The following is a 14550-nucleotide window of genomic DNA, read 5'->3' as shown; positions in this document are numbered from 1 at the left end:
TACGAGTTCGTTTTATAGTTGCAGTGACCAAGAATCTATAGAAGAGAGGTACGCCAAGTCATCTATTACAATTCGCTTTGGAAATACCACAAAAAGACAATTTTGAGATATATATTTCTCCCGAACAACTGAGATTCTGTCCATTGTAGTACATTGCGAACTGCAGTGCTTCAATGGTTAATTTTTGTTACTGAATTTTAATAAATGTATAAAGGAGTTTTATTTCGTATTTTACTCTCAAACCTGGCAACCTGGTGGCATTGTTTTTTGAGATAAAAAGCAATCTTTAGTTGCATGAGAAAAGTTTAATCGCTGCATTGAGTTTTAACCTGTTCCGTGTTTAATTCCCTATAATGTAAAATGTAATTTAATTTATTACCATATATTGTTAATTGCGTAAAAACCTAAACTTTATTATATCAAAAACGTTTTACATATTGAAGTCCTAAATATCAAAACATTACTAAATTTAAAATTCAATTCAGTTTTTGATTTAATTACCTTCCGCAGCTACAGTTTTTTAGTTAATTAGATAAAGATTTGCCTCGTCAAAGCAAGAGGTGTCGACTCTATAGTATGTCGAATATATGGCAAGTGGAACCTAAAATGGTAGTTGTCGGACTATTTGACCAAATGTGTAAAACTCACTGTAGACCACGTTTGCAGAAAAACCTCGCCACACTTATTTTTTGTAAGGCTACACAGCAGTGTTTAAATGACTTAAATTAATGAATTGACTTTGCACCTCAATAAATGACTTGAGTCTTTCGGACAAATGACGTCACTTGGAGTTTTGTCATTGAGTCAAACGACAATATTAACTGGAGTCATTCAAAATGACTTTTTACAACACTGCTATACACAAAGTTCTCTGAATGCGTATATTTTGGTCAGCAATCCGCATAAAGTATAACGTTAACGATAACAAATCAACAAATAAAAAAGTGGACTAATTTCAAAGGCATTTAAGAATGTTTTTATAAAAATCTTTCTGTTGGTTTAGCGAAATATTAAGAATTTGACGTTTTAATAAACCCAAACAAATAAATTTTCATAATATCGAAAAAAAAATCTTTAAATTGCGACCAATCACTTTTGCGGTAAGCGATATCAGCAGCAAAATTACTCTATTGTCATATTTTTGTCACAAAATTACTTATTGTCAAATTAATTTCAAAAAAATGTAGGAATATAAAGTATTATATAACGAAATTACAGACTGTTGTTATTAAATTATATTTTACAAAAAAATCAAATAGTTATAGTTACGATATAATGCTGTACGCGATTAAGTCGAGGTTATTGCATAAAACGAAATAAGGAAACTGCGAAGGAAAACGAAAACTTGTTAGAACTAGAAACAAGCCCTTCAATTATTGCACGGTTAAAGTAAACAAGTAAAGATATGGAATAGAAAAACACAGGAGAACTAAAAGAAAACAACACCTTACAAGCCCTTCACTTTAAAAAAAACTATAAAGTTTTACAGCCAATAACGTCGAGAAAACAACGTCCTTTAATTATTCTTGCGTAGTTAGATGAAAAGGTAGCTATACAAAAGCATCGTTCATCGAACGAGGGTATTAATGTAAGGTAGTAACACATCCAAAAATAAGCTGGGTATAAATCGATACTTTTCAAAAGTTTTAAAACGCGAAACACTCTATGTAGTAAAATAATTTTGTGGAACACCAAACTAAAGTTTATTATGACGTAATAAGAATATCAAAGCCCATACAGAAGTAGGTATCATCTTGAACGTTTCGAATACGGCAACTCTTTATTCATTCAACACGTTGAAAAATGAATAAAGAGTTATTCGAGACGTTCAAAATGATACCTACTTCTGTATGGGCTTTGATATTCTTATTACGTCTTACTACAACCTCCAACCGTTATGCTCCAAAGTTTATTATATTGCGTTAAAACAAACTTTTCAACTTTAGTGTTCTTAGTGCGGCGTCTGGGCATGTTTGGGTGAGGACAAAATTGGTATTGCGCTCGCGCAGCAATACAATTCCTGGTATTGCACACCGAGTCTTAATTTTGCATAACAATAAATGAAGCAAATCACGATGAAACATTTCAACTGGTGATTTTCAAAATATGCTTCAAGGAACATTATCGCAATTAATAAATTTCTTGCTTAACATCTGACGATCTTTCACGGAAACATAAGAAACAACTTTATAACCAAATTCACAATAGTTTGGATTTAAGAAAAAGGAAATTTTCGATTGCAAAAAACACCAGTGGTAAATATTGATACGAGACAAATTCGATCCAGATATTCCAACAAGGAAAAGTTATATTGCGTCAAGTAATCTCCACAGAATTGAAGACATGATTTCAAAAAAACTTTCTTTTCAAACCAAAGTTTTAGGGCAATTCAAAGTTGTTTTATTGCTAAATCAAAACACAATTAAACGCGAAATCGCCTTGTGTAAGAAGATCATTAACATTTTGGGCGCATCGCTTTTAAATCGCCCAGAACATTAATCTATTTTTTGATAAAATGCTTTTCAGTTGCGTGTTTTTTCTCTTTCTTTCCGTTTTTTTCACGTTGTCGCTTGATGCCATTCGCGAGTTGTTGTTTTGCATCTGACATCTGCAGGTGTTTTATAATTTTAGACCTATACGCAATCCTACTATTTTTAATTTTATTATATTTGTTATATATTTTTACTTTTTAACTATCAATATTGGCATTTTTACATGTTTGTTTTTGTACAGAAACTGACGATGCCTTATAGGCGTAAAATATATTTCTGAAAGATTTTAAGAAATGATTTTATGTTTTATCTGTTTTAATAAATAAACAGTCTGAAGATCTGAACGAGTGAAAATCACACCTTGCGGCAAACTTAGCTTTTCTCAAATCACGGTCGTCCCCCGCGCAATGTTTCTTTCTCGCCAGCTTCGGCGCGTTCTTTCGCGAAGCATCCGAGACTCCTTGACTGAAATGCACGTTGTGTTTCGATGAAGCTCCTGTTCTTGGTCTCCGGTATCGCGTACAGAATAAAGGAAGCCGCCAACAGCGCGATGGATGCAAACAGAAGGTAGGCATAGCCGCCCATCGAAGTCTTTGTGCCATTGGAAATACAATTTAAGCGACAATCTATATGCTATATCTATATAGTACACTGGAAGCCATTGCAGACTAACAGAATCTGTCGATTAATGATACAGGCAAGACTGGCTGAAAAAACAGCTAGCCTTCAGTGATATTTGAATTCACGACTTCCGGCCATAGCAGTGCCGTCGCTTTACCAACTAAACTACACAAAGTGTCGCGAAATAACCATGGTGCTAATGCTTGCTACAAGGCTAGTTGCTTTTACTTGCTTGCATCATTGATCGACAAAATTGGTTAGTCTGCGATGATTTTTCGGTGTAGCCTATTACGATACGAAAGCAGTTATTGTTGGTCTAACAGCGACTTCGGAAGGGCTACATCACACTTGCTAAACACCTGTTCTACGTGTGTGTATCTTTCATTGATTATAAAGTAGGACAACTAAACGTAACACGATACATTATACTTTACATACTAGCAGTGTTGTCAGACGTGTCCTTTCCAGGGGCCGATTTAGAGGAGCAGTAAATCATGCCCCCAAACGATATTTTTATATTATCTTTAATTTTTACTATCAAGAATTTTTTCTTAATTTTAGTCTGTTTTGGGGAAATATGTTTAACCCAAACGCACCGTGTTCACTATGCATGGCACGTGCACATTGCGCTGTATGAAAGATATACTATAATGGCAATATGCTTGGTGGCTTAACAATATAGTTTCATATTTGAGCACGCGTTTGTTCGACTATACTACATATGTTTTTAATATCAAAATTTGATCCATTTTTTTTTAAACTTGCAGTTAATCAAAAGTGATTTTTGGTGTTGGTAATTTACTCAAAACCACAATAACATAATGGTAGTATTTTCTCATGTGAGTCACAGTCACAATATTTTCAACTCGGGGGTTGGCGGCCGATCACCCCCCTATTGGACTTTATTTCTCACCGAATCTTAGATTTTGATTTTGCATAATTGATCGTCTACGAATCATCCTTATACAGTTTATAATGGTGAGATAATTAACTTTGATAGGCTGTAGATGTTGATAAACATGACTACATTGTCATGTTAACGATTGGGCTAAAGAAAACAACAGATTTTCCGTTTTACATTTGAGCACATCTTTTTACGGCCTATATATATTCCAGATGAATTTGGGCTATATATCGCGTTTGTAAAGCTAAACCAGTGGCGCTTCCAAACTACGTCCAGTGGCATACTTCTGTTAATAAAGGTCAAAAAAGTTGCGTGACTAATTTACGGAAATATTCGTCTGATGCAAATATCAACTTAATTTTAAATAACTTTTTGGGTGGGTTTATTTGTAATATATTAAGTTTTGTTTGTAATAATATACTAATCCTGTCCATGATTTTTAGTCCTTACAGTTATTCGACCCTTAATGAACGAAGGTGGTAGCTCTGCGTTAAACGGTACACACCTACTACTTTTATTAATTACCTATTACCTACAGTCCTATATGGGCGTTCTTGGGAGGATGCAGCGAACGAGTGCAAATCGCTAAAACCTTCGCTAGAAAAGCGATCAGTAGTTTTTTTTTACTACTTAACTTTCTTTTCCTTTTTTACCATTTGGAAATATCGTGGCATTATGACATGCATCCCATGTAATACGCTAGCTTTCAAGCAACCTTAGCTTGAATAGTTTCATAAATGCAGTATTTAACCTCAAATTTCGACCTTTTACAGCAAACAGGGGGTGTGTGGTTTGGTGGAATTTGCTTAATCAAAATTTGTTGCACTATAGTTGCATTCTTTGTATGTATTCTGTCGATCAGTGTTGCAGGCAAGGCTGGCTAGAACTAGAAAAACAGCTAGCCTTCAGTGAGGTTTGAATTCACTTTGTAGTTTAAGCATTCTTTGTATGTTAACGCGTTATTTTACCACTAATAACGAGCTATCTTATATTATAGGTTTCAGAAGCAAACCAAAGATTTGTTATCCATCTAATTCAAAACAAAAATCACATTAAATGGTTTCTTTACTGTTGTTCGGTAACACGTTGTTTTATTGGACAGGGCCGTTATTAAGTTTAAAAAACTCACCTGCATGTAAGGCCAGACAATGGTGGTGATAGCGAAGCCAGTGAATACACACGCGGTGCCCACTGTCATGGCGGCGGGCCGCGAAGTCTGCGGGAAAAATTCGGCCACCATTAGGAATACAACCGCGCCTGGGCCAATGGCAAAACCGACCACAAAACCTGCAAAGTTCAACGGTTTACAGGTTACTTTGATAACGATCGTATTGTTTTAATACCTTTTAAACTGCCCGGTAGTGGTCACGACAAACGAGTAAAAAATATTTTTGAGTTTTTAATACCATATAGGGAATATTGTATCCGTGGATTAATGTTGGATGAATATAGTTATAGCGTACCAATTAAAAATACCTCGTACACATATATTTGTCACCTTTCCAACTCAATGAACATACATAACAACGGATTTTAAGTTAAATATTTAAGTTCTGTGGAATCATAATGCAAAAAATGCAACGTATGACCCAATGTATTTTACAAAACGCAAGTTAAAATACGTATTATGCAAACAGGTGACATTGTGCTACTGCTACACGTGGCTTTTGTCCGAAAAATATTGGAATATGCTGTTAATAAATTTACACCGGGATTATTGCATAAGGTTAAAATACCTGCCTTAGTAAGATAAAAAAATCGCATTAGTTCGACTAATTATTAAAAACTACCCTTAAACACACCAATAACATAGCTCCGGGAACGCCGCGACACACCGGTTGCGGAGCACTGTTTAGAGTTAAGGTTAAACGGCACTAACAAATTATCACTTCAAGTATAGCAGTAATATCGCAATTTACTTACAGGAGGCGAAAACGAGAGAAAGGTAAGGTAGCCAGGCAGCAGATGCCTGTATCTCAATGGTTACAGTCAAAAGAATCAGCGAAATTCCTTGAATTATCAGGCCAGATAGAAGAAGCGGTTTTCTGCCTTTTCGATCCAAAAAAGGCACCTAGAATATTATCGAAGTGAAACCAACGTTTTGTAAAGGGTGATACAGGTATACTTTAAATATACATAGAAACATGTGGCACAGACGTCTACACACCCGAAGTTTGTGACGCAAAATTACAAAAAAACGTCCAGGCATCTTTGGTATATATTCCTATAGTTAGGCAGTATAACTCAGTGTATATGCAGCAGACAAAACACAATTGCCATCAGTCGTTTTCATAAGCGCCGCACGTGGTGTGCAGAGCGTTTTAGACGCTCTGGATTTCTGGTAGGGTGTCAAAATGCCCTGGAATGTGATCAAGTTACATTTGTATTTAGTGTGCAAATTTCGCTTCTGAAAAACTATAATAAAGAAACCCTACCAGTTACACAGTTTACTAAAATAATGTGCGAAACGTACAGCGTGGATATTTATGTCCGTTCGCAGATACATAAATCAAACGGCTCGCAAAATACGGCCCGCTAATGAAAATCAACCTTTTTTAGGCTTGGTTTCAATACGCGTCTAAAAAAGGTTGTAAACCCTGACGTAGGCCAACCTTATAGACTGGTAAGAATTTGGTCGCGGTAAAATATACATCAACCCATTGCCTGAGCCTGAAATAAATAGAACTGTCAACCTGTTTTTTTTTAACTTTGAACTGTGATACGCCGTTTAACACGTTAATAAACTGTCAATAAAAGTATTAGAGGAACTTTAGGAAAATATGCCGCGGGCTAAAAGAATTGAACCGGAGGGCCTGATTGGTCGCACAGGCCGTATAGTATAAGGTGATCCCACAGGCCGACTAATTTCAGTGAGCCATTCTCAAGGTGCCATCAGGTTGTTTAAAAACTTCTTGACAACTGTTTCTTGCTCTACTTACCGAACATAGGGTGACGGCAGCCAGTAGGGCCGTGACCCCGATGGAACAGTAGGCTACTGCGTCTGGTGGCACACCGGCCTGAATAAAGAGGTTGTTCATGTAGATGAGGACCCCATTAAGTCCAGTCAACTGCTGAGAGCCTCCCAACACCACGGCTGCGAGCAGTTGAAGTCGGAGAGATGGCGAGCGGAAAAGCTGCGAGTTTAATGGAAATAATTACGAATAAACCTCAAGCTTGACCTTCCCGCAAAACACATCGTTACGAATGGGCTTTGCCACACTGTGTTTACGCTTATATTTTGCGAAGTGAGGGCTGGGTAATTCTAGCAGGCAATTTACAGTGTTTTAATTAGGGTGAATCTTTTTTTGGTTATTTTCGAATGTATATATAGATTTTTTTCGAATTGAAAAACTATTAATACTTTAGAGCAGCGTGGTCCAACTGCAGGCCCGTGGGCCAAAGATGGCCATGACCGGGTGACCCTATGGTGCGACAATTAGACAAAATAGAAACTGTTAGTCACAACACTTTTAAAAATACAGTATGTAAGGATAGCATTTTTTTTCAATGCAGCATATGTGTGGCCCACAACTTTAAGATATGATAAACTCAAATAAAAATAAATAGCCCATAGCCCACTAAAAAGTGTTAAAAGGGCCACATTGGATCCGCGGCGCTGCCGACCACTGCATTACACCGTGGTCAGTGGTCACCTGCAAGATGGTAAGTTGCTCGGCTGAGTCTTGCTGCTCCGCCTCAGCCTGAAGGGCCGCCAGTTCGGCGCCGACATCTGAGCTTTTGCGCAGCCTTTTCAACAGCACTTCCGCGCCTTCGCGATCGCTACGCGTCAAATATAACGTTCTGCAAAAGAAACGATTAATGATGAGGGGTTGGGTTCGCCGGTGTGCGGGCATCCTCCTTAAAGGACATGAATTAATTCGTCATGTTAATACGGTATGTATAATAGCCTTTTTGCAGTAGAGCTAGCACGGCGGCAATCTAAAACGGAAAAAGTTTGTTCGTGAAATCGGCAGACTAATTGCAGCAATGGAAGGCTGAACCCGCGGAAAAGTCGTCACGCCTAGGTAATTAAATTAGTTTCAAAAAAGTTTCACATCGTAGCTTTAGAAAAAAACATTTTTTGTTGATTTATCTTTGGTAAGCAAGTTATAACTTATTAGTATTGAAATTCAGTTGTTAGACACTGCTTTTGAATAAAACATGCAGTTGGCGCCATTTGACACCCTCTGCCACACCAAATTGTTCACTTTGAGTTAGTATTGTCAGACAATAGACAAGAAACCCCGGGCTAGACCAACTATAAAAATCTTCCACATTTATGTTCATCTACACCTTGGGATGGCAATCCTTTTCATTGCGCGGGTCACAAACACGATGTCAATCCTTACAAAATGCACAAGTGGGTCATATATTTAATTATATGCTAAACTTTTCTGCTGCATCGTTTCAAGTGTTATTGTCTGGGTTAAATTCGGATTTTCACGAATATTAAGAAGCTAAATAGTTAACAAATGCTTCAGCATTTTTTTATGGGATTACAGGAGTTCAGCACAAAGCTTTTCAGCATGGATTAACTAGGATTTTCAGAATTTTTTGTCTGTGAACTCTTAATTTCCCCTAAAGGATCGCCACCCTTTACGTTTTACAGCCCTTTACGTCTTATTGTCAGTTTTTCTGCACGCATTTGCTGAAGTAGTCTACAGTTAATGTAGGCCTACTCGTCACCCCTAAAACACTTTTGCACTACCCACAGATTGGGCAGCCTTGATTTATACAATAGTGCTATCTAGCGAAGGAAATGTTTTTTTTTACATTACTACTTTCCTGAAAATGATTGATAACTTTTCGGTATTTCTAGAGAGACAAGTGGGTCATTAAAAAACTGTGGTGCGCGGGACAGTGGTTCGCCATCCCTGATCTACACACTACAGAAACATACTACATTAATATATACCTCGGACTTTCGGCAAGGAAGCGACAAATAAATAAAAATGCAAGGGAAGGCGCTCCGTTTAAAGACAACAGAAGAGGCCATAGAGTAGAAGTGCCCAAAACCTGTGAAATACAGTTCAAATCTACACGTATTAACACTTCAATAGTTGTAAAACATAATGCAGTTATAAATGATAATTGTATAAATCCTTCAGTTAAACTAAATGGTTTACTTGTAGTATGTTAATAAGTAACATGGCAAATATTTAGAGAGCTAAATTTATTAACTCAATTTGTGGTAAAATTGTTATTAATGTTAAAGATTAGTGTTGACCATAATTGAATAAAAGATATGTTTACTAAAATAGTTACCACAAAACATTAAAACGGATTTAGTAATAGCAAAAATGCAACTAACGTTGATGATAACGATCATGGTCATTCTTAAGCAAACCTAATTACTTTTACCTTGGGTAGACCAAGAATATTGGCTAAAATGAGACCAAAACAAATGTTAAATGAAAGAAGACCTCCAAAGATGCCTCTTGTTTTTTGTGGAATCACTTCAACAATGTACATTGGCACAATACCTTTGCAGTAATAACCAATAAAAACGTTGTGGTTACTAAATAGACACTTTTTGAAACCTGGTTGCCAAAATTTAATCACAAAGGACTACTTATAGTTCCAAGTAAATTACTAAGAGTTCCATCGCAGATTTACATAGATACTGATGGCAGTGATGGACATTGCAATACAACAGTGGTCGGCAAACTGTGGGCCGCAGAGCCATTTTTAGTGGGCCGCGAGTTACCTTTAAATAGTTTAGTGTTATTATGTATAGTTAAGGGCCGCGTGAAAGCCGTACAATCATTGCACTTTATTTTAAAAGTTGGTGCGACATAGAATTTTTAAATTGGCTCAGCTTGGAAAGGTCCACGTGCCAAATGTACTCCTAAGAGCCTGTCGAACCATATTTGTACCAATAATTGAAAAAATTTTCAATAACATTATAGTACAGCAGTGTTTTGGGCATTAAGACGCCGTGCAACATTTCACTTTGAAATCAAATATGCTGAATTCGCCACTGTTTTCGTAGTGGGTTTACGTATAAGGCCTTCAATAGCTCTGAAACGAGAACTTTGGGCCGCGACAAAAAAGTTTGCCGACCACTGCAATACAATGACAATTCTTAAATAAAATATTTGAGTTAAAACAGTTCGTACCTGTGCCAACTGATGCACTAACAATTCCAATTATAGCCCGGGCAATTATAATGACCTCAAAAGAACCAATGACATGGCTGAGTCCCATCAACAGACCTGCGATCACAGATGTCGTTTGAAGCAGCCACATTGAACGCTATAATGTAAGCAAAAAACAATGCGTTGTTCAAAAATTACACCTGAGTAAAGGAGGTTAACAAATTATATATTAGTAGGTAATTTAAATCGCAAATTAGGAGAAACATTAGTTCATTTCAGGAATTAGCAACTTATATGTTTATGCAGGTTTTTCAAGGTATTATAGTTTACCAATTTGCCAAACTTTTTAACTGCAGGTACAACAAGAAAGCATCCCACAATTCCACCCAATGGAAAAGAAGACACCAACAAAACCCAAATTATATCAAGTTCTTGTATCGTAATGGTTTGATTGTATCTCACCTGTAAAGTATAATTGTTTTTATATATGTGTCTGCAAATACACGGAAAAAAAGTCAAGTTGAAATAGAAGAGTATGTATATATTGCTAAGGGGCAGGGGCGTATCCAGAAAAACAAAAGGGGGTCCCGAATTTTTAACTTAGGGAATTCCCTATTTTCCGTCTGACATAATGAATTTTGACGTCGTAAATTGTAACGGGTATGACGTCATAAAATAGTGATTGTTATGACTTCATAAAAAACGAATCAGAAACAGTCAATTAAACCCCAGCAAAAGCGAACCTTTAGACGCAAAGCAAACACGTGCGTCGTTAACAATCCTTCCAGGCGCCAGCTGCGAAACCGCTTAGTGTGAAATTGTTTCAGGCGCAAAACTAAAGCCAAACCGTAAAATATGTTTGATTGATTTGGTAGAATTATACTTCGTCTATCGGCAGCGCAATTTCCTAAGTTCAATGTACAGGACCACGCTAAATTACAGTAACGTCTTTCGCCACCTGCAATACTAAACGAAGATGTTTGTCCCGGGTGTTATTGTGCCACGATTAGTGCAACGCTAACACCAACCCAAATAATGTGCGTTAATTCAATAATTTTTGACCGCTGGGAAAAAAACGAAACTCGGGTGGCCATAAGATCCTGTGTATATGGACTTGTTACGTCACACATTGATGTATTGGGTCCTAAAGCGTTTATGCAATTATTAAATTAACGTACAATATTTGAGTTAGTGTGTTGGATTTGGGGGTGGGTCAAGTATTTTTAAACTTATTCTTCTTATGTAGATTTAAGTCAAATGAGCGCATTGTTTAGGATCTCATGGTTAAAAAGTTTTTATTCCTTTGGATGCCCTAATTGTCGTATACCCTTTTGCTTAGAACTGCACTAATTTCTAACGGGTCGGTGAAAAATAAGTTGTGTCAATTGCACACAAAACACGTGGTCCTGGAATTAGCTTATAGATTTTAATTTTGCGTTAACTATCATAACTTGAAAATGGAGACCTTAAACTATTATACCTTGTTTTAAGAATCTGATTCAGTTACAAAAATGCCGTTGTTACACCCACGTCTAAATAGCGCAGAGAGCGAACAGCAAGGAACACCAGTTTTGCGCCCAATTTGACGTTTTTAGCAAGAATCCAATACACACTTGTCAATCAGGCAACCCGAACGAAAAACGAGAGGAAAAACGTCCTGCGTTTACGGTCGACCAAACAAGAAACAAAAAAGGCGTTTTGCGTTTGATTTAGGTTTCGCATTGGCTTAAGACGCGTGACCTATAATTACATTAAATACATTGCCGCTTCGGACAGCGAGTTAAATCCTGGCAAAAACGAACAAAAAATGATAATATATCTTACAAAAAAGGGGTGGTGTCGAAACCCGCCACTGCTAAGTGGTTAATGCGGTTTCAATACTTCCTATGACATCGGAGTGTACCTAATCTATACTAAACAATCAACGGACGTGACTAATTCTTTTCTCTTTATTTATTAGTTGCCTATAATTACTAACCTTATACTTCATATTTGTATATACACACATGTACATGTACTTGAAACAAATAAATGCAAATAAAATTAATTGAAACTTAAAACAAATAAAATTGAAACAAATAAATAAAAAATAAAATAGAATAATAACAAACCACATATTGTTTCTGAATGAAGTTTCTTATTGGAATGGAAGCAGCATTAACTGAACCAAGGGCAAAGCCATATTGAAAACAGCCACAAAATGTGGCAAGTAACACGGACATAGCAGCCCATACTGTTAGTTTCTGAAAAATTACATTCTTTATTATTTACTTACAATGGTAGCTTTCAACATATATTCGAAGAAGTGTAGAAAATCGTTTACCTGTTTAATACCTGGCTTTTCGAGTTGGGAAAGCCCATTGATTTCTTCTACTTCCATTCGTTTTTTGATATTCTAATTACCTACTTTATTAACCCAGGAATTCTGTAACAAAAGCAGTAAAAACAATTTTAACATACAAAAAAAGAATGTCACTTTAGAGATGAGAGGGCTGTAGTTACGGGTAAGAAGGCGCTGGTTCTTAAGACGAGAGCCGACGGCTGCCTAAGTCGCTTAGACGTTCTTAATCAAGACTGACTCCAAAGAACAGGCGCTAAATTACCTGTCGTTAACTTCTTGAACCATAGACAAAGTGACTTCACTCAATGGTTGATATTGCTCGTTGAGTATAGATATAGATTCACAAATTCAGCAGTACACACGATAAGGTAACGCAGGAATTCAAGCCGCTAGTCTATAAGACGTATTAAATAGAATAGCTGTTTACCATAGAATAGCATTAAGTAAAATCAAATGCAAAACGCTAAAAGCTCTCGGCTCATCTCTTGGTCACGCCTCAGTCAACGCCGGTCACGTGCATAGTGACGTCAATTTAGGAATACCGTGTAATGTTGCATGTTACATGCTACAGAAACTAGGGCTGCCATATTTTCAGCACCCAAAAAGAGGACATTTTTTTGGCTGCAAGTAAAACGAAAGTATATTTGTTAAGTTTGAGTTGGATGATGTTTTACATTTAATCCTTGGTAGTTGCAGGCAAAAGTTACAAAAACAATAAAAAGAAAAAGTTACAAAAACAACAAATCAAATTTGTTTTTCAGATTTAGCCTATGAATACTTTCCGTTTGCCTTACCTTTTGCCAATAAGGAATAATCCTTTTTAAAAAGATCGTAAAATTGTTTACACGAAATATCATTGAAATTATATTCAACCGCCAAGATGCTCGAAACTGATCCAACTAATAGGCTGTCTCTTTCTTTGCGCTATTGTGGCTACATGAAAGAAAAAATACTTTAAACTTTTGCATTATGGGCCACAAATCAATAGAAGGTAGGGCTGGTAGGGCAATTTGTTGGAAAACCTTTTTTAAACGAGCAATTATGCATGTTTTATGGCTATAGTAATGTTTTGAAAACAAATACAATGTCTCGCCAAAAAGTCTTGTTAGAAGTATAAGCAACTAACTCGAAATGCGAAAAAAGAGGACATTTGAGCATGTCAGAGCGTCATCGGAGGACCATTTACTTTGCATGAGAAAAGAGGACAAATCCTCCTAAAAGAGGACATATGGTAGACCTAACAGAATCTCCCTTCTAATAAACAAGTCAGACGTAGGAACCGTTGATCATTAATAAAAAAAACTTGGGTGCGTGTAAAAAAAACTGTGGTATACGAAGAGAAATAGCATGCACAAGGTGAGGAGCGAAAAACATAAATGGTGCATTGAAAAATATAATATATTTACAACTCAACAGAGCAACGTTTTTAGGGTGTTTTTATAATTTTGGGGGGTTAAATTTGTAAAAGATTTTTCTCTGCAATAAATGTGTATACAAACGTTTGGTGTATACAAATTTAAAATGCAATTCTGAAAGCAATTAAATGTCGGTTGTGCTTTCTATAATCACAACAACTCAAATGGGCAGCTTTATAGGCTCTGTTTTATTTTAGGTTTGTTTGAACAAAATGGTTTGTTGAACAATAAATGATTTTAGTTGATCAAACCCTTTTCGCCGCGTATCAATATCAGATATAGCAAAGAAGTGGCAATTCTTGTGCAGTGAAGTTCAACGAATTTTTTGCGAAGTGGGTTCAAAGTTGCACGACCTGTGAGGAATCCTCGAATCTTTTAAAGTTGGGGAGCTTGTTGATGTAAAGAAACCTTCGATATTGCAGAAGTACCTCCATATGTCTTGATCCAGGATTTGGGGTGTATTAACTTGATCGCGACTTGCGCTCTCTGCTTGATCTTCGGGCTACGGTTTTCAGGTGCTCAGCCCACAAGCACCGCGCGTAAAGTGCTCAGCCGGGAGTTGAGCCCCGGATCTGAGGATTGCTGGTCAGTGGCGCTAACCACTTCGCCAACGCGCCCAGAACGTTACTAAACGGTATAAAGCAACTAATCCTAAAAATATTGTTGTTCTCGAGCGAGA

General features: G+C 36.8%; 1 protein-coding gene across 1 annotated transcript; it reads right to left on the bottom strand.

Moving 5' to 3' along the window:
• Nucleotides 1–2879: 2879 nt before the first annotated feature.
• LOC146138393 (solute carrier family 2, facilitated glucose transporter member 5-like) lies at nucleotides 2880–12495 on the bottom strand. Its single transcript, XM_083394588.1, has 11 exons — nucleotides 12439–12495; nucleotides 12227–12358; nucleotides 10446–10577; nucleotides 10137–10272; nucleotides 9379–9500; nucleotides 8933–9033; nucleotides 7671–7818; nucleotides 6957–7151; nucleotides 5941–6088; nucleotides 5147–5304; nucleotides 2880–3083 (listed from the first exon to the last, which is right to left on the bottom strand). Exons 1-11 carry the CDS (start codon nucleotides 12493–12495, stop codon nucleotides 2880–2882), a joined length of 1533 nt encoding a protein of 510 aa, XP_083250714.1.
• Nucleotides 12496–14550: the final 2055 nt, after the last annotated feature.

Source organism: Ascidiella aspersa, chromosome 7, assembly GCF_963924565.1.
Source record: "Ascidiella aspersa chromosome 7, kaAscAspe10.2, whole genome shotgun sequence".
Taxonomy (NCBI): Eukaryota; Metazoa; Chordata; class Ascidiacea; order Phlebobranchia; family Ascidiidae; genus Ascidiella; species Ascidiella aspersa.
The sequence above is the reverse complement of the archived record's forward strand: the minus strand, read 5'-3'. Positions and strand labels throughout refer to the sequence as shown.